General features: G+C 43.4%; 1 protein-coding gene across 2 annotated transcripts in view; it reads right to left on the bottom strand.

The window, feature by feature from the left end:
• Positions 1–1,247: 1,247 nt before the first annotated feature.
• Positions 1,248–27,909, bottom strand: part of spata17 (spermatogenesis associated 17) — a 37,455-nt gene continuing 10,793 nt past the window's right edge. For both annotated transcript variants that reach the window (XM_063008071.1, XM_063008070.1), the window contains 5 exons: positions 24,663–24,786; positions 19,094–19,273; positions 15,594–15,742; positions 10,790–10,925; positions 1,248–1,472 (listed from right to left, as the gene is read on the bottom strand). In XM_063008071.1, the coding sequence (XP_062864141.1) occupies positions 1,392–1,472; positions 10,790–10,925; positions 15,594–15,742; positions 19,094–19,273; positions 24,663–24,786 (670 nt within the window). In that variant the 3' untranslated portion in view covers positions 1,248–1,391. The remainder of the gene's footprint in view (positions 1,473–10,789; positions 10,926–15,593; positions 15,743–19,093; positions 19,274–24,662; positions 24,787–27,909) is intronic.

The following is a 27,909-nucleotide window of genomic DNA, read 5'->3' as shown; positions in this document are numbered from 1 at the left end:
TTAAATGACTTACTGTACTGTGACGGTATACAGTCTGAGCAATCAAGGGCCTAACATCAGCAACCTGGCAGTGGTAAGGCTGGAACTAGAAAACTTCTGATTACTAGGCCAGTATCTTAACCAATAGGCTACAATTGGATTTAGTATGTCCAAATAGGGAAAATTTGTCAATGGGTTTAGAAGACTGATCTCAATTCTTAGCATCTGCCTGCTTCTAGTAATACCTGCAATCACAGTGCAATAGGGGCATTAGATTAGTAGCTGTCCTTTAGTCGTACTCATTTACACACTGACTACCAGATTCAGTCAATTGCCAAGGCTAGATCACTACATTTCATTGCAAAATTAATTTATTTTGACTTTTGCTGAATAATTATCAATCTGGCATCCACATAATCTGAAAAAATCTAGTCCCTTTGGATTTCCTAACTTGTAAAAACAAAGAGCAACGAGTGATCAGATCAAGAGATCAAAGCTTTTTTTCCCCCTAGGATCTTATCGGCCTGATGGAAAGTCGGCGTCTCACCCTGACGGGACGAGGCGTTTTCTTTTTTCGGTGGCCGTCGGAAGCCGGTTGAGTTATTGCGAAATGATGGACTACCTTCGACCGAAAGCAATCAATGAGATAGCTCATGCATCTCCGAAGTACCGCCGCTCTCGCCGCCGATTCATCAGCGGGGGCCGTGACGATCGGCCGCACGCGGGACACACACGCGCACTTCTTTCCTCCGGCAAAAAGAAGCACTCAGAATTATTCGGGCAAATGAAATGTACGTAGGAGAAGACTTGGTTGGCTGACTTTGTGTTGTTAGCACTCAGTGGAATTAGGAAGGTGTTAAGTTCGATACGTTGAGTATTTTTCTGCTTGTGTTGGATAGTAATGTTACAATTATCAAAACCCTCACTTCATAGAAGCAGCATCATTTTTACATTTTCAGCATTTAGCGGACGCTTTTATCCAATGCGACTTACATTATACAGTCTAAGCAATTGAGGGTTAAGGGTGTTGCTCAAGGGCCCAACAGTGGCAACCTGTCAGTGGTGGGGTTTGAACCAGCAACCTTCTGCTTACTAGTCTAGTACTTTAACCACTATGCTACAACTGCATCATCAGTGATTATATTGTCTTTTTATTAAATGCTCTTTAATTAAAGTGTGCTTAGGCCCCTCCCCCAACATACTAAAATACTAAAATAAATTGATAAATAAATAAATAAATAAATATACAGTTTAGTTCTCATACCTCATACCAAGCATAACAACTAATTTATTTTTATTTTCAGCAGATTAAATACAGTAAAATGTGTGTAAAGTACATGCAGGCAGAAATCCTCTGACCCGGACGTACACGAACAAACACGATTCCTGTTTTATTAGGTTTATTTCCCTCTCTAGACGATTTTCCCGGCATCGGAATACAGTCGTCCAAACTTGTCGAACAAGTGGCAGGTTGTGAAGACCCTCTTGAACGGCTGGGGGGAGAAAAACAAAAACGTTAAAGCAAATTCAGCATCATTAATGTGGCACGTTTACGATTCTCATTCAAAAAATCTTGCTGTTGTATAATATAGGCTGACAGTCAGAAATACACCGATCATTACATAACATTAAAACCACCTTCTTGTTTCTACACTCACTGTCCATTTTATCAGCTCCACTTACCATATACAAGCACTTTGTGGTTCTACAATTACTGACTGTAGTCCAACTGTTTCTCTGCATGCTTTGTTAGCTCCCTTTCACCCTGTTCTTCAATGGTCAGGACCCCCACAGGACCACCACAGAGTAGGTATTATTTAGGTGGTGGATGATTCTCAGCACTGCAGTGACACTGACATGGTGGTGGTGTGTTAGTGTGTGTTGTGCTGGTATGAGTGGATCAGACACAGCAGCGCTGCTGGAGTTTTTCAACACCGTGTCCACTCACTGTCCACTCTAGTAGACACTCCTACCTAGTTGGTCCATCTTGTAGATGTAAAGTCAGAGACGATCGCTCATCTATTGCTGCTGTTTGAGTCGGTCATCTTATATCTTTCATCAGTGGTCACACAACGCTTCCCATGGGGTGCTCTTGGCTGGATGTTTTTGGTTGGTGGACGATTCTCAGTCCAGCAGTGACAGTGAGGTGTTTAAAAACTCCAGCAGCGCTGCTGTCTGATCCACTCATACCAGCACAACACACACTAACACTTTATCTATTTATTACCAGTTATGACTTTTAGATCATTTAATTCTGTGTTTGTATGATTTGTGTAAATCGTGTATTTATTTAAAGTATCCTCCAGGCCACCCATGAAGGATGGGCCCTGCTGAGTCTGGTTCCTCTCAAGGTTTCTTCCTGTAATTTTCAGGGAGTTTTTCCTTGCCACAGTCGCCCTCGGCTTGCTCAACAGGGGTTTTTGTATCTGTTGGTCCTGGATTTTGTAAAGTTGCTTTGAGACAATGTCTATTGTAAAAAGCGCTATATAAATAAAGTTGACTTGACTTGACTTGACTAACACACCACCACCATGCTGAGAATGATCCACCACCTAAATAATACCTGCTCTGTGGTGGTCCTGTGGGGGTCCTGACCATTGAAGAACAGCATGAAAGGGGGCTAACAAAGCATGTAGAGAAACAGATGGACTACAGTCAGTAATTGTAGAACTACAAAATGCTTCTATATGGTAAGTGGAGCTGATAAAATGGACAGTGAGTGTAGAAACAAGGCTGATCAGTGTATGTACACCATGGATTTAGGAAGAAGTATTCAGACCCTGCCGTAATCATCAGAACGCTCTACTGTGATGCCAGTTTCGGAGGAGCCGCTACAGTAGGTACCGCATCCTCTTCATCATAATCCTACCAGTTCATCCCGAGCCCGGTCAGCCCGCTAATGATGAATGCCGGGGCCGCCACGCCGAACCCGACCTCTATTTTTTTGCAGCATTGCAAAAAAAGTCTTTGGTATTTTTAGTCTTACTGTCCTAGTTGCCGTTTTTCTTTGGACTCACTAACCCCCCCTAGAGGCAGGACCGTTCTAAAACACCCAGATCTGTGTTCATTCAAAGAGCCTGGACTGACCAAAATAAAGATATATATATATATTTTGTTTTTTTGAGTGGAGCGGGAGAGAAGCGAGAGAACACTGATGGAGGGAGGTTGTGAAGGGATGCGGATGGATTAATTATATATTTTGTTTCGACTTGAAAAAGAGGGGAAAAAAACGAAGGACGAACTAATGTCATGGACCGGGGGGGTGGATGGGGGGCGCCGATTTCCCCTTCTCGCAGGCACGCTGGCGATTCGTCTGTCAGTCAGCATCGGCCGGCGCGACAATCATCTCCGCGCGCTAGCCTCGGGAAACGCGCGGCACTACTGTCCTTGTAAACACCGCTCCGCACTGATGCTAACGAATGCCCGGGAAACGCGAGCGGACACCGTCTGGATTGCGCCCGCGCCGAATAATCACTGGAGGAAAAGTTTTCTTTTTATCAAAAGTATGTGGACACCTCATCATGAGCTTGTTAGACGTATCTGAATATGGACTCGACTTTCCACAAGATTTTGGAGTGTCTGTGGGAACTTGTGCTCATTTGGTTAAAAGAGCATTTGTCAGGTTGGACACTGGCGTCACACAAGGCCGTGCTCACAGTCGATGTTCCAGTTCATCCCAAAAGCGTTCAATAGGGTTGAGATCTTGTAGAACTTGCTTCATTCCAAAGTGACATTCATGCTGGGACAGGAAAGGACCTTCCCCATACTGTGGTATAGCCAAAAGTATGTGGACACCTGACCATGAGCTTGTTAGACATCCCATAATAAAACCATTTTAGTCAATATGGACTCGGCTTTTCACAAGATTTTGGAGTGTCTGTGGGAACTTGTGCTCATTTGGTTAGAAGACCATTTGTCAGGTTGGACACTGGCGTCACACAAGGTTGTGCTCACAGTTGACGTTCCAGTTCATCCAAAAATCGTTCAGTAGGGTTGAGATCTTGTAGAACTTGCTTCATTCTGGGACAGGAGAGGACCTTCCCCATACTGTTGCCCCAGTTTTACAGCTCTGGCATGTGGCTGAAACAGGGCTGGTTGAATACTGTCTGTGGGAACTTGTGCCTTTTTGATTAAAAGAGCATTTGTGAGGTTGGCGGTCACACAAGGCCGTGCTCACAGTCTACATTCCAATTCATTCAGTAGGGTTGAGGTCTTGTAGAACTTGCTTCATGCTGGGACATGAAGGGACCTTCCCCATACTGTTGCCTCAGTTTTATAGCTCTAGAATGTGGCTGAAACGGGGGTGATTGAATATGGTTGACATGTAGCCAAAAGTATGTGGACACCTGACCATGAGCTTGTTAGACATCCCACAATAAAACCATGTTCGTCAATATGAACTCGGCTTTTAACAAGATGTTGGAGTGTCTGTGGGAACTTGTGCCCACTTGTGAGGTTGGGCACTGGTGTCACACAAGGCCTTGCTCACAGTCAGTGTTCCAATTCATCCAAAAAGCATTAATTAGGGTTGAGGTCTTGTAGAACTTGCTTCATGCTGGGACAGGACCTTCCCTATATTGTTGTCTCAGTTTTATAGCTCTGGAATGTGGCAGAAACAGGGGTGGTTGAATACTGCTCACATGTAGCCAAAAGTATGTGGACACCTGACCATGAGCTTGTTAGACGTTCCATTTTAAAACCATCTGAGTCAATATGAACTCGACTTTCTACAAGATTTTGGAGTGTCTGTTGGAACTGTTGTGCCCATTTTATTAAACCCCATTTGAGAGGTTGAGACAAGGCCTTTCTCACAGTCGATGTTCCAATTCATTCAAAAATCATTAATTAGGGTTGAGGGTCCCCATACTGTGGAATAGCCAAAAGTATGTGAACACCTTGACATAAGCTTCTTGGACATCACGTTCCAAAACCACAGTTTGCAGCTCTAACAGTTCCACTCTTTTGGAAAGGCTTTCCACAAGGTTCTAATACAAGTTAGGCATTCGAGTAGGCCTGGCTCACAGTGGAAGTCCCGATTCATCCCAGTGTAGTTAAGTAGGATTGAGTTCAAGGCGGCGAACCACACAACTCGTCCTTTTGGAACAGAATAAGAGGCTCCCCCACATTTTTCTACACCTGGTATTGACGTGAGCAACTGAAACACCTCATAGGACAAAGGGGATAAATAAATAAGCTGTGATTTCGACAGCCTGACTGGAATATCGAGGAACATCTGCATTAGCGTGCATTTAACATCTGCTTCTGTGCTTAGCTTCAGCTGGAACCATTACTTAATGACTTAATCCAGGATTGACTAATGGTTCAAGTTAGATTAAGTCTTTTGTTTCAGAATTCTTCAGCACGCAGCCGTTCAGCGTCTCCTTTATTGTATTTATTTATTTATTTATTTTCTCTTTCTTCCCCAAACCAATTAGCAGCCGAGCGTCCACGGCGCAGAACGTAGGTCGCAATCGAGTAATAAAAAACGTATCGACTTTTCCTGCGAGCGCGAGCGGTGCGAGAGGGGTGCCGCGGCCTTGTCGCGCACCGAAAGGGCTCCATTAATTTCACTTATTTTGAGAAGGGACGCTGTCAAGCCCTAACGCGTCCGACGCGCCTGCACCCAGCCCCGACGTGTTTGCATTATGTCCGCTAGCCAGACGTTGATGCCCATGTAATTCCCAGCCGCTGCAGCGGAGGACTCTTTCATACGCCGCCGACTCTTGTTCTCGCACAGAATGGGCGAAAGTTTGTGGACGCTGGACCAGGTGATCGTGGCCTTTCTACGATAATTTGGGGTGCTTGGAGTCGACTTGCGTGCGACTCAGACTCGGGTCACAGACCCGAGTCCCCATCTCTGTTTCAGACAGACCCCAGGTCAGGGGAATTCTAGCCTTGCGTCACTAGTTTCCTGGTGAAACTGGACCTGCCTGGACTCTCTCTGACCAGGATGAAGTGGTTGATGGAAATCAATTGAAATAAACTAAATGAAATGAGAAACCAGACTGCCTGGATGAAAAACATGCCAGATGTTGTCGTGTTTTTTCAAATTGAATAAAAATATTAGAGCAAAGTGCAATGGCCACATCTTTTCTTTTTCTAAGGAACGTGTTTTTTCAGATAGACTTTGAAATGGCCAAGTGTATCTACAGGCAGAAAAACAATCAGGGTCGGACTGATAAAAAAAAGAAGCCCTTTATGGTATATGGTAATCAGTCCAAACCCGAGATGCAATGCATAATAATCCGGCTTTATTCGAACGCCTGATGAAATACGCGTCCGCCATACCAAAGTCCTATTTTATCTATCTGTCTTATTTTATTCGTACATCACCTGTGTGAAGAAACGACTTCCGTCAAGTGTGAGGAGGCCAAAAACACTCCAGTTATACACTAATCAGCCATAAAATTAAAACCACCTCCTTGTTTCTACACTTACTGTCTATTTTATCAGCTCCACTTACCATATAGAAGCACTTTGTAGTTCTACAATTACTGACTGTAGTCTATCTGTTTCTCTACATGCTGTTTTAGCCTGCTTTTACCCTGTTCTTTAATGGTCAGGACCCCCACAGGACCACCACAGAGCAGGTATTATTTAGGTGGTGGATCATTCTCAGCACTGCAGTGACACTGACATGGTGGTGGTGTGTTAGTGTGTGTTGTGCTGGTATGAGTGGATCAGACACAGCAGCGCTGCTGGAGTTTTTAAATACCGTCTCCACTCACTGTCCACTCTATTAGACACTCCTACCTAGTCGGTCCACCTTGTAGATGTAAAGTCAGAGACGATCGCTCATCTATTGCTGCTGTTTGAGTCGGTCATCTTCTAGACCTTCATCAGTGCTCACAGGACGCTGCTCACGGGGCTGGACGCTGTTGGCTGGATATTTTTGGTTGGTGGACTATTCTCAGTCCAGCAGGGACAGTGGGGTGCTGCTGTGTTTGATCCACTCATACCAGCACAACACACACTAACACACCACCACCATGTCAGTGTCACTGCAGTGCTGAGAATGATCCACCACCTAAATAATACCTGCTTTGTGGTGGTCCTGTGGGGGTCCTGACCATTAAAGAACAGGGTAAAAGTAGGCTAAAACAGCATGTAGAGAAACAGATGGACTACAGTCAGTAATTGTGGAACTACAAAGTGCTTCTATATGGTAAGTGGAGCTGATAAAATGGACAGTGAGTGTAGAAACAAGGAGGTGGTTTTAATGTTATGGATGATTGGTGTAAATCTGTGGCTATTGAAATATGAATGAGGCCGCTTTTTAAGAGGTTGTCGGTCGTGTCTGTGGGAATTTGTGCCTGTTTAGTAAAAATAACGATAGGTAGGGAGGTAGGGAACTGATAAAGTATGTGAAGTCCTGACTCGCCCTTGACCAGGCTGATCATACGATAGGATGGATTTAAATGTAAACACTGGGTACAAGCGTACTGCATAAAATCTAATTTGACTTTCTCTTGGTGTGTCACGTGACCCGCAAACCAAACCGTCGTCTTCAATTCGTTGAATCAAACCTGTTCCAGCCTGTTTATAGTTTTCAGAAGTGGTCCAGTTTCGGCTAAGTCTTTTGAGGCATTCGCGATACCCTCTTCCCCAAATCCAAAGTGCTAATCGAGCGCTCATTTGCATTCTCTTCTTTGTTTAGGCTCAGCGCTCGCAGTGCAGAATGAGGTCTGTCATGTCTGGCTGTTTGAAGGCCGAGATTCGAGACAGTAGACGCTAGAATATCGGCGGAGCGTAGCTAATAAAGCCAACGCTGCTTCCAAGGTGAGTCTCCAACGCTCGCTAAATGCAATGATGTCTTTGAAGGTGCTAGCTTTGATTTCTACTCTCCTACTGGTAAAGCACTGGGTAAAGCACTGGTTATATATAGCACACACCGGCGTTATTATTCTGACCAGTTCATGATATCGTTGCTTATATAGTTGTTGACATTGTTTGCTGCTGCGTCTTTAATCTAATGGCATATGGGCGACGTATTTTCCCGGGAAGCCAAAGCCAGGCGTTGTTCTACACACTTGTCACGATTGAACATTTCTCTACGCAAGAGCGCAAATAATTTCCGTCTTTCACCATCTACCGTACATAATATTGTGAAAAGATGCAAATCAACATGTGATTTGAGTACATATATATATATATATATAAATACAGATTTTAAATGTAGAATTTGATACCTGGAACTCAATTCAAAAGTTGGGACAGGGCCAGAATACGCATGTTTACGTTTAGTTTAGGTCTTTTACCATCTACCGTACATAACATTGTAAAAAGAAGCAAATCAACCTGCCAAGTTGTATAGCGTATATGTATTATTACTTTTTAATACAGTTTAGATAAATCACACCGTGCCACTTTCAGGTTAAAGCACGCTAACGTTAGCAAATCACACATCTCAGGTTGCCACCTTAACAAGCAGTAAAGGAGAATATTGCAAAACCAAGCGGGGGGTGGGGGGGGGGGGGGGGTGGGTACGGGTACAATTTAATCACAAATGCGGCCGAAAATCACCATATCCATCATTATCTTCCCGTGAGTCGATGCGAAAGGAACAAAAAAAAAGAGAACGAGGGGACGCGGAGATTCATTATTAGGACAGGTTCGCGAGCGCGGCATTTCTCAGCGCTAAGCACCAGAGGTAGGCAAACACGCCGCATATATCATAGCGCAGACAAATGACACCGGCTTGCTAGTTAGACAGTGTAATAAGTGCCGTTTAATTTCCTCTTTAGAATTAATTCCCGGTTCGAGGCGAGGCAAAGGATTGCCTTTGTACCCGGCGGGAATTAGTATTTCCTCATATCAACAAGCTCGGCGGCTTCCGATAGAACGGAAACGGAGCGGCTAGATTTGAAGGTTGCGCCTGTCAAGGTGAACCGATTTTCTCCGTTTGTTTGTTTTCGTCCCAACACTTTTGAAAGGGAGTAAAAAAACAAAAACAAGTGAATCAACTCTGGCGTGATGGTGGCGGCCAGGGTTTGGCAGGCTATTAGGGTGCTAATAGGGTGTGTGCCATTCGCACTCGTTGCTAATACGCTCAATGAGCACTTTATTAGGTACACCTAGTCATTGGCCACAATTACTGTAAAGATGGGTATTTCATTGGGTATAAAGTTACTGACTGTAGCCCGTCTGTTGTCCTGTACCCCAACCATCGATCCTCCCCAGCGCTCCAACCCAAAAAAAGAGAGGATGTTCACTGTACACCTAGAATAAACATGCATGTTTTGTTTAGGTCTTTTACCATCTACCGTACATAATATTGTAAAAAGATGCAAATCAACCTGTGCTTTATGATGCTATATATGCTTAAATTTAGAATTTGATACCTGGAACACGCTCAAAAAAGTTGGGACAGGGTCAGAATAAGCGTGTTTAAGTTTAGTTTTACCATCTACTGTACTTAATATTGTAAAAAGATGCAAATCAACCCAAGAATTTGTGAGTTATGAGGTATAAAAAAACATACAACTTGATTGTATCTTGAAATATAAAATATAAACAAATTTAGAATTTTATACCTGGAACACACTCAAAAAAGTTGGGACAGGGTCAGAATAAGCGTGTCTTTCACCATCTACCGTACATAATATTGTAAAAAGATGCAAATCAACCCAAAAAAAAAGAGGATGATCGCTGTACACCTACAGAGGGTCAGGGTGAGGCCTGGAACTTAAACAGTGTTCATAAATCCTAACAACACTGCTGCACCTGCTACACTCATAACAGAACACATACTGGCATGGCATTATCATGCTAATTTACATATACGTTTACATTTTCAGCATTTAGCGGACGCTTTTATCCAAAGCGACTGACAGTATACTGTACAGTCTAAGCAATTAAGGGTTAAAGGCTTTGCTCAAGGGCCCAACAGAAGGAACCAAACGTATTGATTGTATCTTGTAAATAAAAAATATAAACACATGTACAATTTTATATCTGGAACACGCTTGAAAAAGTTGGGACAGGGTCAGAGTAAGCGTGTTTATGTTTTGTTTAGGTCTTTTACCATCTACCATACATAATATTGTAAAAAGATGCAAATCAACCTGTGATTTATGAGGATGTACATGTATGTTTACACTTTCGGCAGTTAGCGGACGCTTTTATCCAAAGCGACTGACAGTATACAGTCTAAGCAATTGAGGGTTAAAGGCTTTGCTCAAGGGCCCAACAGTAGGAACCTGGCAGTGGTGGGGCTTGAACCAATGTCCTTTCGATTACTAGTCCAGCACCTTAACCGCTAGGCTTGTAGTGTTTCCCTTTATAAGGACACTGATAAAGTTCCAGTTCATCCCAAAGGTGTTGAATTGATTGAGGTCAGCAATCCATCCAGACTGGAGTTCCTTTACAGATGTATAGGCATCCTGGGACAGGAAAGGGCCTTCCCTAAACAAACCGCAAGTCTTTAATATAAGAAATTTTACAGACCGGGCATACGCAAGCGGCATCAACAGCAGGCGGAGTCAGAGGAGGCTTTTCCAGGCAATCGCACCGGACACGGAGGGCAGCGGCTGCTGGTAAGAGCCAATAAAGAACTTCCATCCACCAACGGCCTTCAGCAAAGACACACTCAATTACCTAATGCGGGGACTTCAGGGTGCCGAGGGGGCGAGCTGTGTCTCCTCATTTGCTTGTGGGTATTTATTAAATTGCTGTCAGATTTGACAAATGCCTGGCACAAGCATAGGTTAGGGTGTCTTTTTCTGTCCCCCTGCTTAATCATGCTGTACTGGGCGTAGGTGTGAGTACTGGTGGGTGTGTTTGTGCTATGACTATGTGACTGTGACTCTACCTTTCTCCCTTGGAGCTGATCCTTGTGCTCCTCTCGGAAGTGCTTGGTCCCGTACTCTGGGTGGACGTACGGGGAGCGGCTGTGGAGCAGGCCTTCGTACTTTTTGTCTCGGCTGGCATTCGAAAAGGGAAGGAATCTGCGAAAGAGGAAAAATACAGAAATCGTAAAGGTTTGATTGGTTGGTTGATTTGTTGGTTGGTAGCGTTTTGTCTGCTTTCTTTCGTCTGGTCCCGAGTTAGGGGTCGCCACAGTAGATCATTCTGGTCTGCATACCTCAACTGGTGCATTATTTTACCCGTCTTAGAACCAGCACTGAGAACGCGCTGACAGGCTAGTTTGTTTGACCATCCTACCTCCAGACATAGCCAATCATGTCTGCCTAGACAGCATGACAGCATCTTGTTGCCGTGACTTAGACTGTAGTGTAAAGACTCATGACTTGACGCGGACTCTAGTCTAAAGACTCGTGACTTGACTCTGACTCTAGTCTAAAGACTCGTGACTTGACTTGGACTAGTCTAAAGACTCGTGACCTGACTTTGACGCTAGTCTAAAGACTCGTGACCTGACTTTGACTCTAGCCTAAAGACTCGTGACTTGACTTGGACTAGTCTAAAGACTCGTGACCTGACTTGGACTCTAGCCTAAAGACTCGTGACTTGACTCTGACTCTAGTCTAAAGACTCGTGACTTGACTTGAACTAGTCTAAAGAATCGTGACCTGACTTGGACTCTAGTCTAAAGACTCGTGACTTGACTTGGACTCTAGTCTAAAGACTCGTGACCTGACTTTGACGCTAGTCTAAAGACTTGTGACTTGACTCGGACTCTAGCCTAAAGACTCGTGACTTGACTCGGACTCGTATTTTGTCACTTGTGAACATCTCTGGCCTAAACGCCCGACCGGCCAGTAGTGCAGCTGAGATTTGACCTTGGATTTAAGCAGTACCTTGCTAGTGTTCTTCCACAACTTTAAGTGCACAGCCAAGTTGCCACTATTGGGCACCTGAGTAAGTCCCTTGATCCTCAGTCGCTCAAATTGTGTTTGGTTGCAATTTTAAGAGCTTGAGAGGATCTACCATGAAAAATGGGGTAAAGTCCTAAATCCAAAAGTACTGAATAAAGGGTCTGAATAAATTTGGCGATGTGTGTGTGTGTGTATATATATGTGTGTGCTCAAATGATAGACCTTTTTAGGTGGGTCACCTACCAATGGCTAGACTGTTCAATCATCCTACCCCTAGACATAGCCAAACACTTCTGTCTAGATGCCCGACCGGCTGATAGCGCATCTGAGATTTGACCTAGGATAAAAGGTCTTTTTATTCTCCACCCTTGCCACCCTTGTCTATAATAGCCAACCAATAAAGAACCTCTGCATCTTAAGTAAAGGTTCATCACCAGGTTCCTCCAAGAACCAACTTCAGAAGGGTCTTTAAGTACTCCTGGTGCACTATAAGGTCACAAGTATTAAACATCCCATTCCAAAACCATAAGTTTTTGGACACTGCTTTATGTTTCCAGCTCATTCAAACTCTAAAATCCTGATACATCGCCATGCCGGCTCATTCCTCCCTTGAAACCACAACGTGATCCTGGTCCAAATTCGGAATGGCTTCTTAATCGCCCGATTTCGCGTGGCTTGTTCGAGCCGTCCATGTGTTTGTCGGGAGCTTGTTCAATGCAAATGGCTGTTGCTCAGGAAAAATGCCAGATGTTAATTACAGTGCGGTTGATTTTTGTAAATTGCTCCCAAGACACGTTGCCTGGAGGAAGATTTATCCGGCACGGTACGAGAGGTGTCTGCCCGAGCGCCGCCAAGCGTCCTCTGGGCATCGGCTTGGCTGGTCACAGAACAAACAAACACAAACGACAGTCCTGGCATCTCCTGTAAGCTGGTTCTGCCATAAAAGGCCTTTTTATTTTCCACCCTCATCTATAATCTTTAGTCTGATAAGGAACCTTCATAGAACCAACAGAGATGAGAACCTGTGCATCTTAGGTAGAGGTTCATCACCTGGTACTCTATACACTATATAGCCAAAAGTATTCGCTTGTCTGCCTTCACACACATATGAACTTGAGTGACGTCCCATTCTTAATCCATAGAGTTTAATATGATGTGGGCTCACTTTTTGCAGCTATAACGGCTTCAAATCTTCTGGGAAGGCTTTCCACAAGGTTTAGGAGTGTGTTTATGGGAATTTTTGACCATTCTTCCAGAAGTGCATTTGTGAGGTCAGACAATAATGTTGGACGAAAAGGCCTGGCTCACAGTCTCCGCTCTAATTCATCCCAAAGGTGTTCTGTCGGGTTGAGGTCAGGACTCTGTGCAGGCCAGCCAAGTTCTTCCACACCAAACTTGCTCATCCACGTCTTTATGGAGCTTGCTTTGTGCACTGGTGCGCAGTCATGTTAGAACAGGAAGGGGCCATCCCCAAACTGTTCCCACAAAGTTGAGAGCATGAAATTGTCCAAAATCTCTTGGTATGCTGAAGCATTAAGAGTTCCTTTCACTGGAACTAAGGGGCCGAGCCCAACTCCTGAAAAACACCCCCACACCATAATCCCCCCTCCACCAAACTTTACACTTGGCACAATGCAGTGAGACAGGTACCGTTCTCCTGGCAACCACCAAACCCAGACTCGTCCATTGGCCATTGCCAGACGGAGAAGCGTGATCCGTCACTCCAGAGAACACGTCTCCACTGCTCTAGAGTCCAGTGGCGACGTGCTTTACACCACTGCATCCGACGCTTTGCATTGCGCTCGGTGATGTAAGGTTTGGATGCAGCTGCTCGGCCATGGAAACCCGTTCCATGAAGCTCTCTACACACTGTTCTTGAGCTCATCTGAAGGCCACATGAAGTTTGGAGGTCTGTAGCGATCGACACTATGCGCCTCAGGAGCCGCTGACCCGCTCGGTCATTTTACGTAGCTACCACTTGGTGGCTGAGTTGCTGTCGTTCCCAATCGCTTCCACTTTGTTATAATACCACTGATGGTTGACTGTGGAATGTAAGTAGTGAGGAAATTTCACGACTGGACTTGTTGCACAGGTGGCATCCTATAACGGTACCACGCTGGAATTCACTGAGCTCCTGAGAGCGACCCATTCTTTCACTAATGTGTGTAGAAGCAGTCTGCATGCCGAGGTGCTTGGTTTTATACACCTGTGGCCATGGAAGTGATTGGAACACCTGAATTCAATGATTTGGATGGGTGAGTGAATACTTTTGGCAATATAGTGTATCATATTTTTGCCCAATTATGACGTGCGGCAGCCCGGCACCAGGCTACCACTACTCTGAATGGTCGTAAAACAATTAATAGTACTGTTTATCTTACAAACTGGTGGTTCAGGAACTAAGTATTTAAATGGAACTGTCTCATCTGAAGGCACTTTGAAGGTAAACTGTCTATAAATCATCCTCGACATACGAATTCTTCATAATTGCCTTTTCTCCTGAGGGTAATCATGCATGGGGGGTGGAGAAAAATAATTTACTTGATCTGACAAGAGCCGCCAACCCAAACCCCTCCCCCCCGTACGCGTCAAGGATACAACTATACGCCGCCGTAACAAAACAACTAAAAAATAGCCTCGCACCGACATCCTTCCCCGGCGGAGACACGAGTCCTCCTGCAAGACTAATTACACCGCGACCCGTGCTAATGCGCACGAGGGACGCCCATCGCCGAGTAAAAATTTATGCGGCCCCGGCGTGCGTCCTCGGCGAGCCGGCCGGTTCGCTCACAGCTTACAGCTTTCATCACCTCCCGAATTGCATTTTAATAGGCTGGTTTTTATTCATCGGCGCCCATTAAGGGAAGTTCGGCTTCTCGCGGGGGGGGGGTCCGTTGGCAGCTCGGACCTGGGAAATGTGAGAGTGATGGAGATCGTAGAGACGGTGAGTGTCTGAGTGTTTGACTTTGCAGACCTTTTATTAGAAGCAGGAAACAGTGCGAGCACACTGGTGACCGATTCCAAAAAAGTTGGGACAGTAAGGAGACAATAAGCAGATTTAGGTAGGTAGTTAGTCTCTGTTCCTGGGGATCACACATATATATCGTCTGATGCGTGACCGGTCCACTGATCCCTCCTTATTCGCACATACTTTGCACCAGTCTTGCGTATGGAGAGTCATGCACCAACCTCCACGTTCCTTCACTTCTGTACAGTCGCCTTGCACTACTAGCCAGGGTCATAACACAACTTCTTTTTCCCACCCAGCAGGCCAATTTTGTCTGTATATATATGATATACTGTATATCTGATATAATTACACTGATCAGGCATAACATTATGACCACCTTCCTAATATTGTCTTGGTCCACCTTTTGCTGCCAAAACAGCCCTGACATGTCGAGGCATGGACTCCACTAGACCCCTAAAGGTGTGCTGTGGTATCTGGCACCAATATGTTTCAGTAGCTCGTCTGTTGGATGAGCCGCCCATGACCCTGTCGCCGGTTTACCACTCTTACTTGCTTGGACCACTTTTGATAGATACTGACCACTGCAGACCAGGACTGGGTTTGATCCCCAGGTGGAACGGTCTGGGTCCTTTCTGTGTGGTTTGTATGTTCTCCCTGTGTCTGTGTGGGTTTCCTACCTTTCTTTATTGGCTCTGTACTTGTACTCTGTACACAAGTTGAATCTAATCTAATCCTATTCTCAATAACTAGAACTAGGTGTCCACGTACTTTCGGCACTATAGTATTCATCTGCAGTCTGAATATAGAACTCCTCACTGTACCTACATACCGCCACACCTAAACGCATACATGTGTTCTGGACTCACGGCTGATCGATGAGGCGAATCCTCCACTCCTGGTTCCTCAACTGCTCTCGGGCCTCCTCCAGAGCCGTGATGGACGTGTTCACACGTAGGGTCGGCTCCAGGGGCCGATAGCGCTGCCATTGCACCTCCGCAGCCGGCCTGAAGGGCCCCTGACACAAAAGAGGAGAGGTTACGTAAATGTTTTATTGTTTACATGCTCGCTTTGGTATTGATGGTGCCTGCTTGGTGCCAACCGGCCCAATATGCTTACAGAGAAAAGTTCCTCCACTAGTGGGAGCTGTTGGAACTGTTGAAAGTTTCAACTGGAAACCTGTTTTTACCCAAACTGACCAAATAATTTCATTATGTGGGTCTTTTCCTTTTTAGTTTCATTCTGTTCCATCGTTTATTATTTTTTTTTTACCATTAAGACGTTCAAACTTACATGTGAGGTAAATAATGGATACGACAGAGTCAATTAATTTATACTGCCGATTTACACCCCCTACCTTTTTAAACTTAGGATATTGAATCTAAGTCGGTACCCAAGCTAATTCTCTGCAATCAAGTTTAGGATAACATTTTTTGTTCCAGAAAATATTTTAGCATTAATTATAAATAAATAATATAATAATAATAATATTAATGAAGAAAATATATAAAGAAATATAATTATAAATAATTGTAAAAAATAAATAATAATAATAATAATTATGAATAAATATTAGTATAAATTATAATAACAAATAAATGTAATAATAATGATAATAATAATAATAATAATAATAATAAGCTACTTTTTAATGGTAAGTAGTTTGGGCTAGGCTAAATGTTCATCAACAAAAGTTTAGGATTTAATAATTTTCCAGAAAATTTTTGTGTTAATTATAAATAAATAATATAATAATAATAAATACTTAACATATAATATTAACAATAATAATTATGAACACATATTGTTATAAATAGTAGTAACAAACAAATAAATAATACAATATAATAACAATAATAATAATGAAAACTGATAAGAAATTTAATCATAATTTATTAATAAATATTTTAAATAACACATAATGAATAAAATATAATAATAATAATAATAAGCTACTTACTTATTTATTGTCAACAAAAGGTTCCAATAAAGTTTTTTTTTCCAGAAAATATTTCAGTGTTAATTATAAATAAATAAAAAATAGATAATAATAACAAAATAATAATAATAATTGTAATAATAATGCCTTATGAATGAATGCACTTTGCTTCTATAGTGTCGAGCATCACAAGTAAGCTGCAACAGTCATTTCTACAAATGATGACATATGATTAATACACTACCAGACTGTACAATCTCACATACTGTTTTAAAAGCTGTACCAGAAACGGGGAGCAAAAATCCCACAAATGTACATGTAAGGCAAAGTGTAAAGTAGTCGTAAGTGGTCTAGGGAGTCCAGAGCCTTCCTGCAAACACTGGGAGCAGAGCAGGAGGGCATCGGTTCATCAATCACTCACTCATATACTAACTCACAGTGAAGGGCAGTGGACTTATTTTGCCAAGTCCAGGTCTCAAATACCCTGGTGCTCTGTGGACATTTTGCACTTTTATTAACTCAAACATGCCGTGACATGTACAATCGTTATGAAACTGGCACTGCTATGCATGTTTTTGAGGGTGGTTCTAATGTTCTGGCTGATCTGTGTACACATCGCTCTTTGTTTTTTACCCCGACCTTCAGACTTTTTAATTCATGCAGCCGCGAACGCCCTTGGTGCTATCGAGACCGGATCAGCACCCGGCACTGACCAATCCCTTCTCTGCTTCAAACGGCACCCGTAATCAATCTGTCATTGGCTGATGCTTATCACAACGAACAAAGGGTGGAGGGTTTAGTTTCCATGTTTACAGTTTTCAGACAAACAAGCCATCAAGCCGTCTGCTTGTCTGTCTTTCTGTCTAAATTCACTGGCCCACCGTCGGGCTCCCGGACCCGCAGTCTGTCCCGGCCTGACCTGGCCAGCTTGGTCAACTCAGGGCTGCGATAAAACGAAATGGCTCACGCCTCATTACTGCTCACTTATGTTTTACACGCATAGAAACCGATAATCGGAACCGGGAGCATAAAAGTAATGCTGCGTAAATAACACAAATGGCGAGATTTCCTCTCACAGCTGGACCGGATGAGATGCTAGACTGGGAGGTCGGTGTAGATGTAGTTAATCGGGTGGGATTTACAGTTCACTCGCTGATGGGATCTACAGAGGTGATTATCTGACTGTCTTAATGCTTCGTTGCTGTGCTGCGGAGTTGAGGAATGTTAATAATCAACTGGTTAACCAGTAACAGACTAATGCTGTTGGTTTAAAGCAGTGGTGGGCAAACTACGGCCCGTTAGGCGGTTTAATCCAGCCCAAAATTGAGAGCAGAGCTCGTTTGAGAGGTCAGACTGCTGATTTGAGATTCGCCTTCACCCACTCTCAGTGTGCATGCGTCAACTAGGTGGACGATCTCCACCTAGGTGATTCCACTAGATGGCACACTCCCAACACTACCTCCCTTTGCTAAAGCCAAGTCAATGCACTTTATGAGTCGATAAGGGTGATCAACAATGCTGTTCCCACTGCAATTAAACTTCTCAGGTAATGAGTCCCCCCCCCCCCCATCTGCTACTGGCCCAGGCTGTTTGTCAAATTTTAAAACCCAGTGTGGCCCTTGAGCCAAAACAGTTTGCCCACCCCTGGTTGAGAGCATTTGTTTGTCTCACTGTCAGGTATCGAGTGTTAGTCACTTCGGCTGAACGTACCCAGTGTTTCCGCTACATGTACTTTGCGGTGGTGGCCCGCCGCTGCTTAATTATTGCCACCGCTCCATCAGAATTTATATAATTACATGAAACCGCAATTACAAAAGCAGAGGGCTATTATTTTGGAGTGAGGAATATATAATATATTATAATTATAATAAAGAAAAAAGATTCCTCTATCCAGTTTGTCATGTATACTACACTACACATATATGTGTTATATTTCTCCCCATACAAAGAATTACTAGTATTTTAACTTGTAATTCATCACAGAATATTGTTGCAATTAATAAAAGTATTGAATATAAATATCATTTGTGTTGTGTTGATTGTGTTGTTCTTACATTGATTCTATTATTTTAAATTTAAAGATCCATTTATTCAAAGCTTCAGTCTTAAGAAAGAAAAGTGTGATTAATAAGTTATGCAATTGAGTTATTTTTTTATCCATCCACAGCCACACTTTAAGCTTTTTTCTTTAGGGGAATATAGATATTTATTCGTATAGATATAATTAAGTGCTCTAAGCCAGGCTGCAGTCTATGCAACTGAATTTATGAAAATAAATAGTGTGTAAAGTTTATTGTGTAGTGTATGTATTCTTCTTTGCTTTTTAATTAATTTTGCGCTGCACCGGACGGGGGCCGTGGGTGTGTGTGGGGGGGGTTGAGGGTGCCTGCCACCGCTGCTAAAAAAAATTCTAGAGGAAACACTGCGTACCTGTGGTGTTCTGTGTATAGGCGGTAGCCTCTCTGCGCTAGATGAGAAGCCAGAAGGTCGTCGATTCGTGGTCGTCGTTTCCTTCGGTGCAGATCTCGTCCGCGACGGCTTAACCGCTCGCAGCCTCAGCTCCATCTCATCGGGTTCGGGTCGGAAAGGAGAGTTGAACACACCGGGACACTGCGAATAGTAGACGCCAACAGAAATAGGGAGAGTTTGTCTGATGGATGTTTTAAGCCTTGTGTGTTTCATATTGTGTATTTTTAACAATTAGCACGTTACTGGAACATTAGGAATGCTAATGGGGTTTATAGACAAAAGTCTGTCTGTGCGTCATGTGTCATGTCATTGTTGGTATTTCAACAAGTCAGCGGCAAACTTGGCCACGTTCAATCGTTTTACAGTGGCAAGCTGTAAAAACTGTGCAGCAAAGCGGTGAATCAGGGTGGCAAAGCAGCCCTCCACTGGAAAACACAAATGCAGCTTCAAAGCCGGTATGATAAATCTTACTTTCTATACCTGTTATACCCAAATAGTTAGGAGAAGTGTCCACAAACTTTTGGACAGCCTCCGAGCCTGCAGAATTCGCCGGGCTCTCCATTCATACGTATATCAGTGCATCCAAAACGCAGCCAACGCCCATGACATCACGACATAACAAAGTCTCGAACTGCATCGTCTTCCCGCTCATCGCCCCCGTCCTCCTCGTAGTCACCCGTTCGAATCCCTTTCTAACAATGCACACGCTCTTACCGAAAATCAACCTGCTTTTAATCGCTCAACCTCGGCGAAACAATTACACTCGTCACCTCCCGTCGGCGGACACGTATCTATCACTTCACACCTGTCAGGACTTCCAGCTAGCAGGAACGCCTCACCAGCGCTTTGTATAAAATGTAAAGAAAAAGAAAAAAACTCGTCGAAGACTCAGCGTTTATTAAATTTGCTTTATCTGGTGGGGGGTACGTCGTAAATTCCCAACTTGGCTCAGACTTCCAGAAAAAAGAGCAATGATGTTGACCCTCATACCGAACAACTACATCTATGTCAGCACGGCCACTTTTGTCGGCCAGAGTTTTCTGTGGTTAACGATGAACCGTAGAAGACCCATCTATTTCCTCCCGACAAGGTCAGACTGTGGGAACAGAAGTTGGCTAGCACACACACACACACACACACACACACACAGTCAGGGTGGAAGTAAAAGGAAGAGTCCAACCTCCTTCCAACCTTACCCGTTACATCACATTTCCACTTTTTAATAACCGTGATGTACCTGATTTCTTCTATCTTGCACTTGTTCACGTCAAGAAATTTTGAACTCTTCGAGTCAGCAGGACACCCCCCAGACGGCACAGTGTCTGCAGCAGACAAAGTTGGCCACTAGTGTAACGAGAGGGGGTGGTGGTCTGGTACCACTAAGACAAATCCGTCGAGGAAACCAGGACCACAAAAAAAGGAACCAAAAAATCCTATGACTAAGAGAAGGGAAAAGCCCTAAATGGGACCCACGACTGTGGTCAGACAACCAGCTACTCAGTCCACCAATCAACAGACACGCGAGTCGAGATCCCGAATGCTTGTTCACAAAATCGAAACTAAAAAAAAAGGATAGTTTAAGAGAGGAATCGATTGGCGCCGAGCGAGATTCAGCTGAAGAATCTATTCGCAAGAGGATTCACTTTACTACAAGCGTTGAAAGCAATGGAACTCTGAGAAGCGCTCCTTTACGTTTAGTAAATAAATGCGAAGAGTACTCTTCTATAACAAAGTAAGAAGCGAGCGAACGCACACCGGCTAACTACTCTGGATGATCCTTAGATCTTTGTAGGGTTTTTTTAATAAGCTCCTGTGTGAGGTGTTGATGCGTTTTCTTGGTGTATTTTTTTGCGTCCACTCAGGTTGAATTTGGTAAAAGATCTAAAACAAAGTACCTTTCCTGGTATAAACCTTCTGGTATGAGTATTAGCACTACAGAATGCCCACTTATTACCCCACCCACCACCATCACCACCCATCCCCTTCAATCAACTATCACGCTGCTTCCTCACATCTGTTCTCCATTAGCCATTAGCCGCTACATATTACCGCCTGATTTCCGTCCATCGAAGGCAGACAGCTGGCAACGGTGTCCTCTCGCCCCGGCAGCGGGCGCAGAAAATGGCCGAGGGCCTCGGGAAGGTGGAACGACCACAAAACAAAATGAAATACCCGCTCCCCGAGCAATGCCGCCGAATCAAAAGCGACCCAAGCAGTTCATCATAATTATCCAGCCGTTGCCGGCAGGGATTTAAAAATATTATATATGGCGCGCGTCCTGTTCTCGGCAAACGGCTGCGCTCGTTAGGGGAAGAACTCCAGATATTTCTCAGCTGGTGAGTGTCGCCCCCCAGCTGGACATCGGAACGTGACGCGCGACAACAGCGGTTGATTTCGGTCCAAAACTCTCCAGCTGTGGTGCCATGTACTGGCAGTGCTTGAATAGCTCAATCACAAAAGCACTGACTCGGGTTCTCAGGTTACAGTATGTACAGAGTGCAGTATGTAGTATACAGTATATACTGAGTGAAGTATGCAGTATACAGTATACAGTATATGAGTGCAGTATGTAGTATACAGTATATACTGAGTGAAGAATGTAGTATACAGCATGTACTGAGTGCAGTATGTAGTATACAGTATGTACTGAGTGCAGTATGTAGTATACAGTATGTACTGAGTGCAGTACGTAGTATACAGTATGTACTGAGTGCAGTATGTAGTATACAGTATATACTGAGTGCAGTACGTAGTATACAGTATGTACTGAGTGCAGTACGTAGTATACAGTATGTACTGAGTGCAGTATGTAGTATACAGTATGTACTGAGTGCAGTATGTAGTATACAGTATGTACTGAGTGCAGTATGTAGTATACAGTATGTACTGAGTGCAGTATGTAGTATACAGTATGTACTGAGTGCAGTATGTAGTATACAGTATGTACTGAGTGCAGTATGTAGTATACAGTATATACCGAGTGCAGTACGTAGTATACAGTATGTACTGAGTGCAGTATGTAGTATACAGTATGTACTGAGTGCAGTATGTAGTATACAGTATGTACTGAGTGCAGTATGTAGTATACAGTATATACTGAGTGCAGTACGTAGTATACAGTATGTACTGAGTGCAGTACGTAGTATACAGTATGTACTGAGTGCAGTACGTAGTATACAGTATGTACTGAGTGCAGTATGTAGTATACAGTATGTACTGAGTGCAGTATGTAGTATACAGTATGTACTGAGTGCAGTATGTAGTATACAGTATGTACTGAGTGCAGTATGTAGTATACAGTATGTACTGAGTGCAGTATGTAGTATACAGTATGTACTGAGTGCAGTATGTAGTATACAGTATATACCGAGTGCAGTACGTAGTATACAGTATGTACTGAGTGCAGTATGTAGTATACAGTATGTACTGAGTGCAGTATGTAGTATACAGTATGTACTGAGTGCAGTATGTAGTATACAGTATATACTGAGTGCAGTACGTAGTATACAGTATGTACTGAGTGCAGTACGTAGTATACAGTATGTACTGAGTGCAGTACGTAGTATACAGTATGTACTGAGTGCAGTATGTAGTATACAGTATGTACTGAGTGCAGTATGTAGTATACAGTATGTACTGAGTGCAGTATGTAGTATACAGTATATACCGAGTGCAGTACGTAGTATACAGTATATACCGAGTGCAGTACGTAGTATACAGTATGTACTGAGTGCAGTACGTAGTATACAGTATGTACTGAGTGCAGTATGTAGTATACAGTATATACTGAGTGCAGTACGTAGTATACAGTATGTACTGAGTGCAGTATGTAGTATACAGTATGTACTGAGTGCAGTATGTAGTATACAGTATGTACTGAGTGCAGTATGTAGTATACAGTATGTACTGAGTGCAGTATGTAGTATACAGTATGTACTGAGTGCAGTATGTAGTATACAGTATGTACTGAGTGCAGTATGTAGTATACAGTATGTACTGAGTGCAGTACGTAGTATACAGTATGTACTGAGTGCAGTATGTAGTATACAGTATGTACTGAGTGCAGTATGTAGTATACAGTATGTACTGAGTGCAGTACGTAGTATACAGTATGTACTGAGTGCAGTACGTAGTATACAGTATGTACTGAGTGCAGTACGTAGTATACAGTATGTACTGAGTGCAGTATGTAGTATACAGTATGTACTGAGTGCAGTATGTAGTATACAGTATGTACTGAGTGCAGTATGTAGTATACAGTATGTACTGAGTGCAGTATGTAGTATACAGTATGTACTGAGTGCAGTATGTAGTATACAGTATATACCGAGTGCAGTACGTAGTATACAGTATATACCGAGTGCAGTATGTAGTATACAGTATGTACTGAGTGCAGTATGTAGTATACAGTATGTACTGAGTGCAGTATGTAGTATACAGTATATACTGAGTGCAGTACGTAGTATACAGTATGTACTGAGTGCAGTATGTAGTATACAGTATGTACTGAGTGCAGTATGTAGTATACAGTATATACCGAGTGCAGTACGTAGTATACAGTATGTACTGAGTGCAGTATGTAGTATACAGTATATGAGTGCAGTATGTAGTATACAGTATATACTGAGTGCAGTATGTAGTATACAGTATATACTGAGTGCAGTATGTAGTATACAGTATATACTGAGTGCAGTATGTAGTATACAGTATATACTGAGTGCAGTATGTAGTATACAGTATATACTGAGTGCAGTATGTAGTATACAGTATATACTGAGTGCAGTATGTAGTATACAGTATATACTGAGTGTAGTATGTAGTATACAGTATGTACTGAGTGCAGTATGTAGTATACAGTATATACCGAGTGCAGTACGTAGTATACAGTATGTACTGAGTGCAGTATGTAGTATACAGTATATACCGAGTGCAGTACGTAGTATACAGTATGTACTGAGTGCAGTATGTAGTATACAGTATGTACTGAGTGCAGTATGTAGTATACAGTATATACTGAGTGCAGTACGTAGTATACAGTATGTACTGAGTGCAGTACGTAGTATACAGTATGTACTGAGTGCAGTATGTAGTATACAGTATATACCGAGTGCAGTACGTAGTATACAGTATGTACTGAGTGCAGTATGTAGTATACAGTATATACTGAGTGCAGTATGTAGTATACAGTATGTACTGAGTGCAGTATGTAGTATACAGTATGTACTGAGTGCAGTACGTAGTATACAGTATGTACTGAGTGCAGTACGTAGTATACAGTATGTACTGAGTGCAGTATGTAGTATACAGTATATACCGAGTGCAGTATGTAGTATACAGTATATGAGTGCAGTATGTAGTATACAGTATATACTGAGTGCAGTACGTAGTATACAGTATGTACTGAGTGCAGTACGTAGTATACAGTATGTACTGAGTGCAGTATGTAGTATACAGTATGTACTGAGTGCAGTATGTAGTATACAGTAGTCGACTGGCGCAGAGCGTTTGTGTACGTGTAGAAGCTGCTGACCTGTTTAGTGCTGAGGAGGAAGTGAAGTCGTTGAGCTCGCACATATTTCTCCTTCTCCTCTCTCTTAATAGCGATGCGCTCTCGCTCCTTTTTCTGATGCTCTGCTAATTCCCGTAGCTCCCTCCTAAAAATGCAGAAAAAAAACTTTTATTTTACATTTCCGCCCATATTTCCGCCTAACGTAGTCATGGTCAGTTCCCCTATTGTACCACCTCACACTGGTCACAGAGAGCTGAGACTATCATGCTCCTCCTCAGACGTAAACAGTCATAGACTGCATCTTTTTACCAATGTCATATAAAGAAACTCTTCTGGGAAGGCTTTCCACAAGGTTTAGGAGTGTGTTTATGGGAATTTTTGACCATTCTTTCAGAAGCGCATTTGTGAGGTCAGACACTGATGTTGGACGAGAAGGCCTGGCTCTCAGTCTCTGCTCTAATTCATCCCAAAGGTGTTCTATCGGGTTGAGGTCAGGACTCTGTGCAGACCAGTCAAGTTTTTCCACACCAAACTCGCTCATCCACGTCTTTATGGAGCTTGCTTTGTGCCCTGGTGCGCAATCATGTTGAAACAGGAAGGGGCCATCCCCAAACTGTTCCCACAAAGATGGGAGCATGAAATTGTCCAAAATCTCTAGGTATGCTGAAGCATTAAGAGTTCCTTTCACTGGAACTAAGGGCCCGAGCCCAACTCCTGAAAAACGACCCCACACCATAATCCCCCCTCCACCAAACTTTACACTTGGCACAATGCAGTCAGACAGGTACCGTTCTCCTGGCAACCACCAAACCCAGACTCGTCCATCGGATTGCCAGACGGAGAAGCGTGATCCGTCACTCCAGAGAACACGTCTCCACTGCTCTACAGTCCAGTGGCGGCGTGCTTTACACCATGGATGCAGCTGCTCAGCCATGGAAACCCATTCTATGAAGCTCTCTACACACTGTTCTTGAGCTAATCTGAAGGCCACATGAAGTTTGGAGGTCTGTAGCGATTGACACTATGCGCCTCAGCATCTGCTGACCCGCTCTGTTATTTTACGTGGCTACTACTTGGTGGCCGAGTTGCTGTCGTTCCCGATCGCTTCCACTTTGTTATAATACCACTGACAGTCGACTGGAATATACAGATGTACAGATGTTCACCCCCTCCCTGTAAGCCTATATTACATATAACATTGGGAATTGAGAAACTTCCATCATTTCCTCTTTGAAGTTTCAGCATCTGCTCATTCTGGGTCCAGCTCCAGACGTGTTTTTCTGCGGTCAGCCGCTTCAGTCGGTGCGACCTCGCTGACCCGTATCTCCGTCGCATTATTAATCGCGGTGTAGTGGACAAGAGCCAAACAGATTTGTTACCGGTGAGGGGATCTCAATCTGTGTCCGAGAGAGGCGATGGGGGAACACATGAAGCTCATTAGTGCTGATGGACCAGTGGGGAGACACGAGAGAGGCTCATAGTGATGACCTTTGGGTGTCCTTACACCACCCAACACACACACACACACACACACACACACACTACCTTGTGAGTCCATGAGGAGTTAACACAGGTTAATATGGGATAGCATTATAGCTATTGCATGATGTTGAATGGAGGTGAGCATTGTTTAAGCGTAGCCAATTCCCTACTGCACTCATGACAGTTATGCTAGGATGAACCTTGAGCCTCTGTTTTTACTGGACAGTGGTGGCTTCCTAATAACATGTATGGAATAACACGCTGTGCTCTCAGTATTCCTCCACCTTGAGTTTGCGTCTGTAGCGCACCTATGCCCCCCTAAATGATTCAAATCCAGGTCTCTGCACTGGTTGGATCGCATCGATTGTTATTTTTTTTGCCCTGCTCATGCTACAGTTCTTCACTGCTGTAATAACGCGCTTGCCGCCATGTCCTTGATAGCTACGCAAGTGCCAAAACTAGCCCCACCACCCAGGAGTCCATCAATTTCTCCTCTCCGGGCTCCCAAATTAAACATTTGCCTTGCCGGAACATTACAGAGACATTCGTCTGACTCCGGACACAACAGTTAGCCAGCTGTTTATTACAGGTAGAGAAATAATTCACGCTGGAATCTGCACGGCGGCGGCGTTGGGTAAATCTGCACGCCGCTTGCTCGCAATTACTCAAGCCCGGACCTGTGCAGATTTAAGTGGCTTTTTGACAAATAATGGATCGTCCTACTACACAGGGTCTCGCTGTGGAATCGCAGGGCTGGACCTGGGACCCGGACCTCATCGGGATACGCACGTGAAGACGGGTACCGGAACGCCGAGGCTCGCGGCGGCTCCTGTCATCTTACACGATCTAATAAAGCATAACAGCCAACGTTTGAGTCGAAATCAAATCCTACAGCGCTTTCAGAGAGGGCAACGACGACGGGTGCTCTAATCAGGGTCGCTGACAGATTGCTCCAGTTGGCTGGCGCTACATGGCAACCATTAGTACAATTTTGAATAATTAATGCGTTCGCAGCAGCTACATGGATTAAAGTCCTGTTACAGGGACCTTTAGGGGTCAGTGATCAGTCATCATGTGATTTCCAGCCCAAGCCAGACTCTCAGAATTAAGATACATGTTCACTGGTGATCATGTGTATATTGCATACTGTATACTACATACTGCACTTAGTATATACTGCATACTACACTCAGTATATACTGTATACTACATACTGCACTCAGTATATACTGTATACTACTTAATACACTCAGTATATACTGTATACTACATACTGCACTCAGTACATACTGCATACTACATACTACACTCCGTATATACTGTATACTACATACTGCACTTAGTATATACTGCATACTACACTCAGAATATACTGTATACTACATACTGCACTCAGTATATACTGTATACTACTTAATACACTCAGTATATACTGTATACTACATACTGCACTTAGTATATACTGCATACTACACTCAGTATATACTGTATACTACATACTGCACTCAGTATATACTGTATACTACTTAATACACTCAGTATATACTGTATACTACATACTGCACTCAGTATATACTGTATACTACACTCAGTATATACTGTATACTACTTAATACACTCAGTATATACTGTATACTACATACTGCACTTAGTATATACTGCATACTACACTCAGTATATACTGTATACTACATACTGCACTCAGTATATACTGTATACTACATACTGCACTCGGTATGTACTGTATACTACATACTGCACATTGATTTGGGCCCCATCAGTACAC

The sequence above is a fragment of the Trichomycterus rosablanca genome, chromosome 13 (assembly GCF_030014385.1).
Source record: "Trichomycterus rosablanca isolate fTriRos1 chromosome 13, fTriRos1.hap1, whole genome shotgun sequence".
In the NCBI taxonomy this organism is placed as follows: Eukaryota; Metazoa; Chordata; class Actinopteri; order Siluriformes; family Trichomycteridae; genus Trichomycterus; species Trichomycterus rosablanca.
Note: the sequence above shows the minus strand (reverse complement) of the source record. Positions and strands in the feature narration are given on the sequence as shown.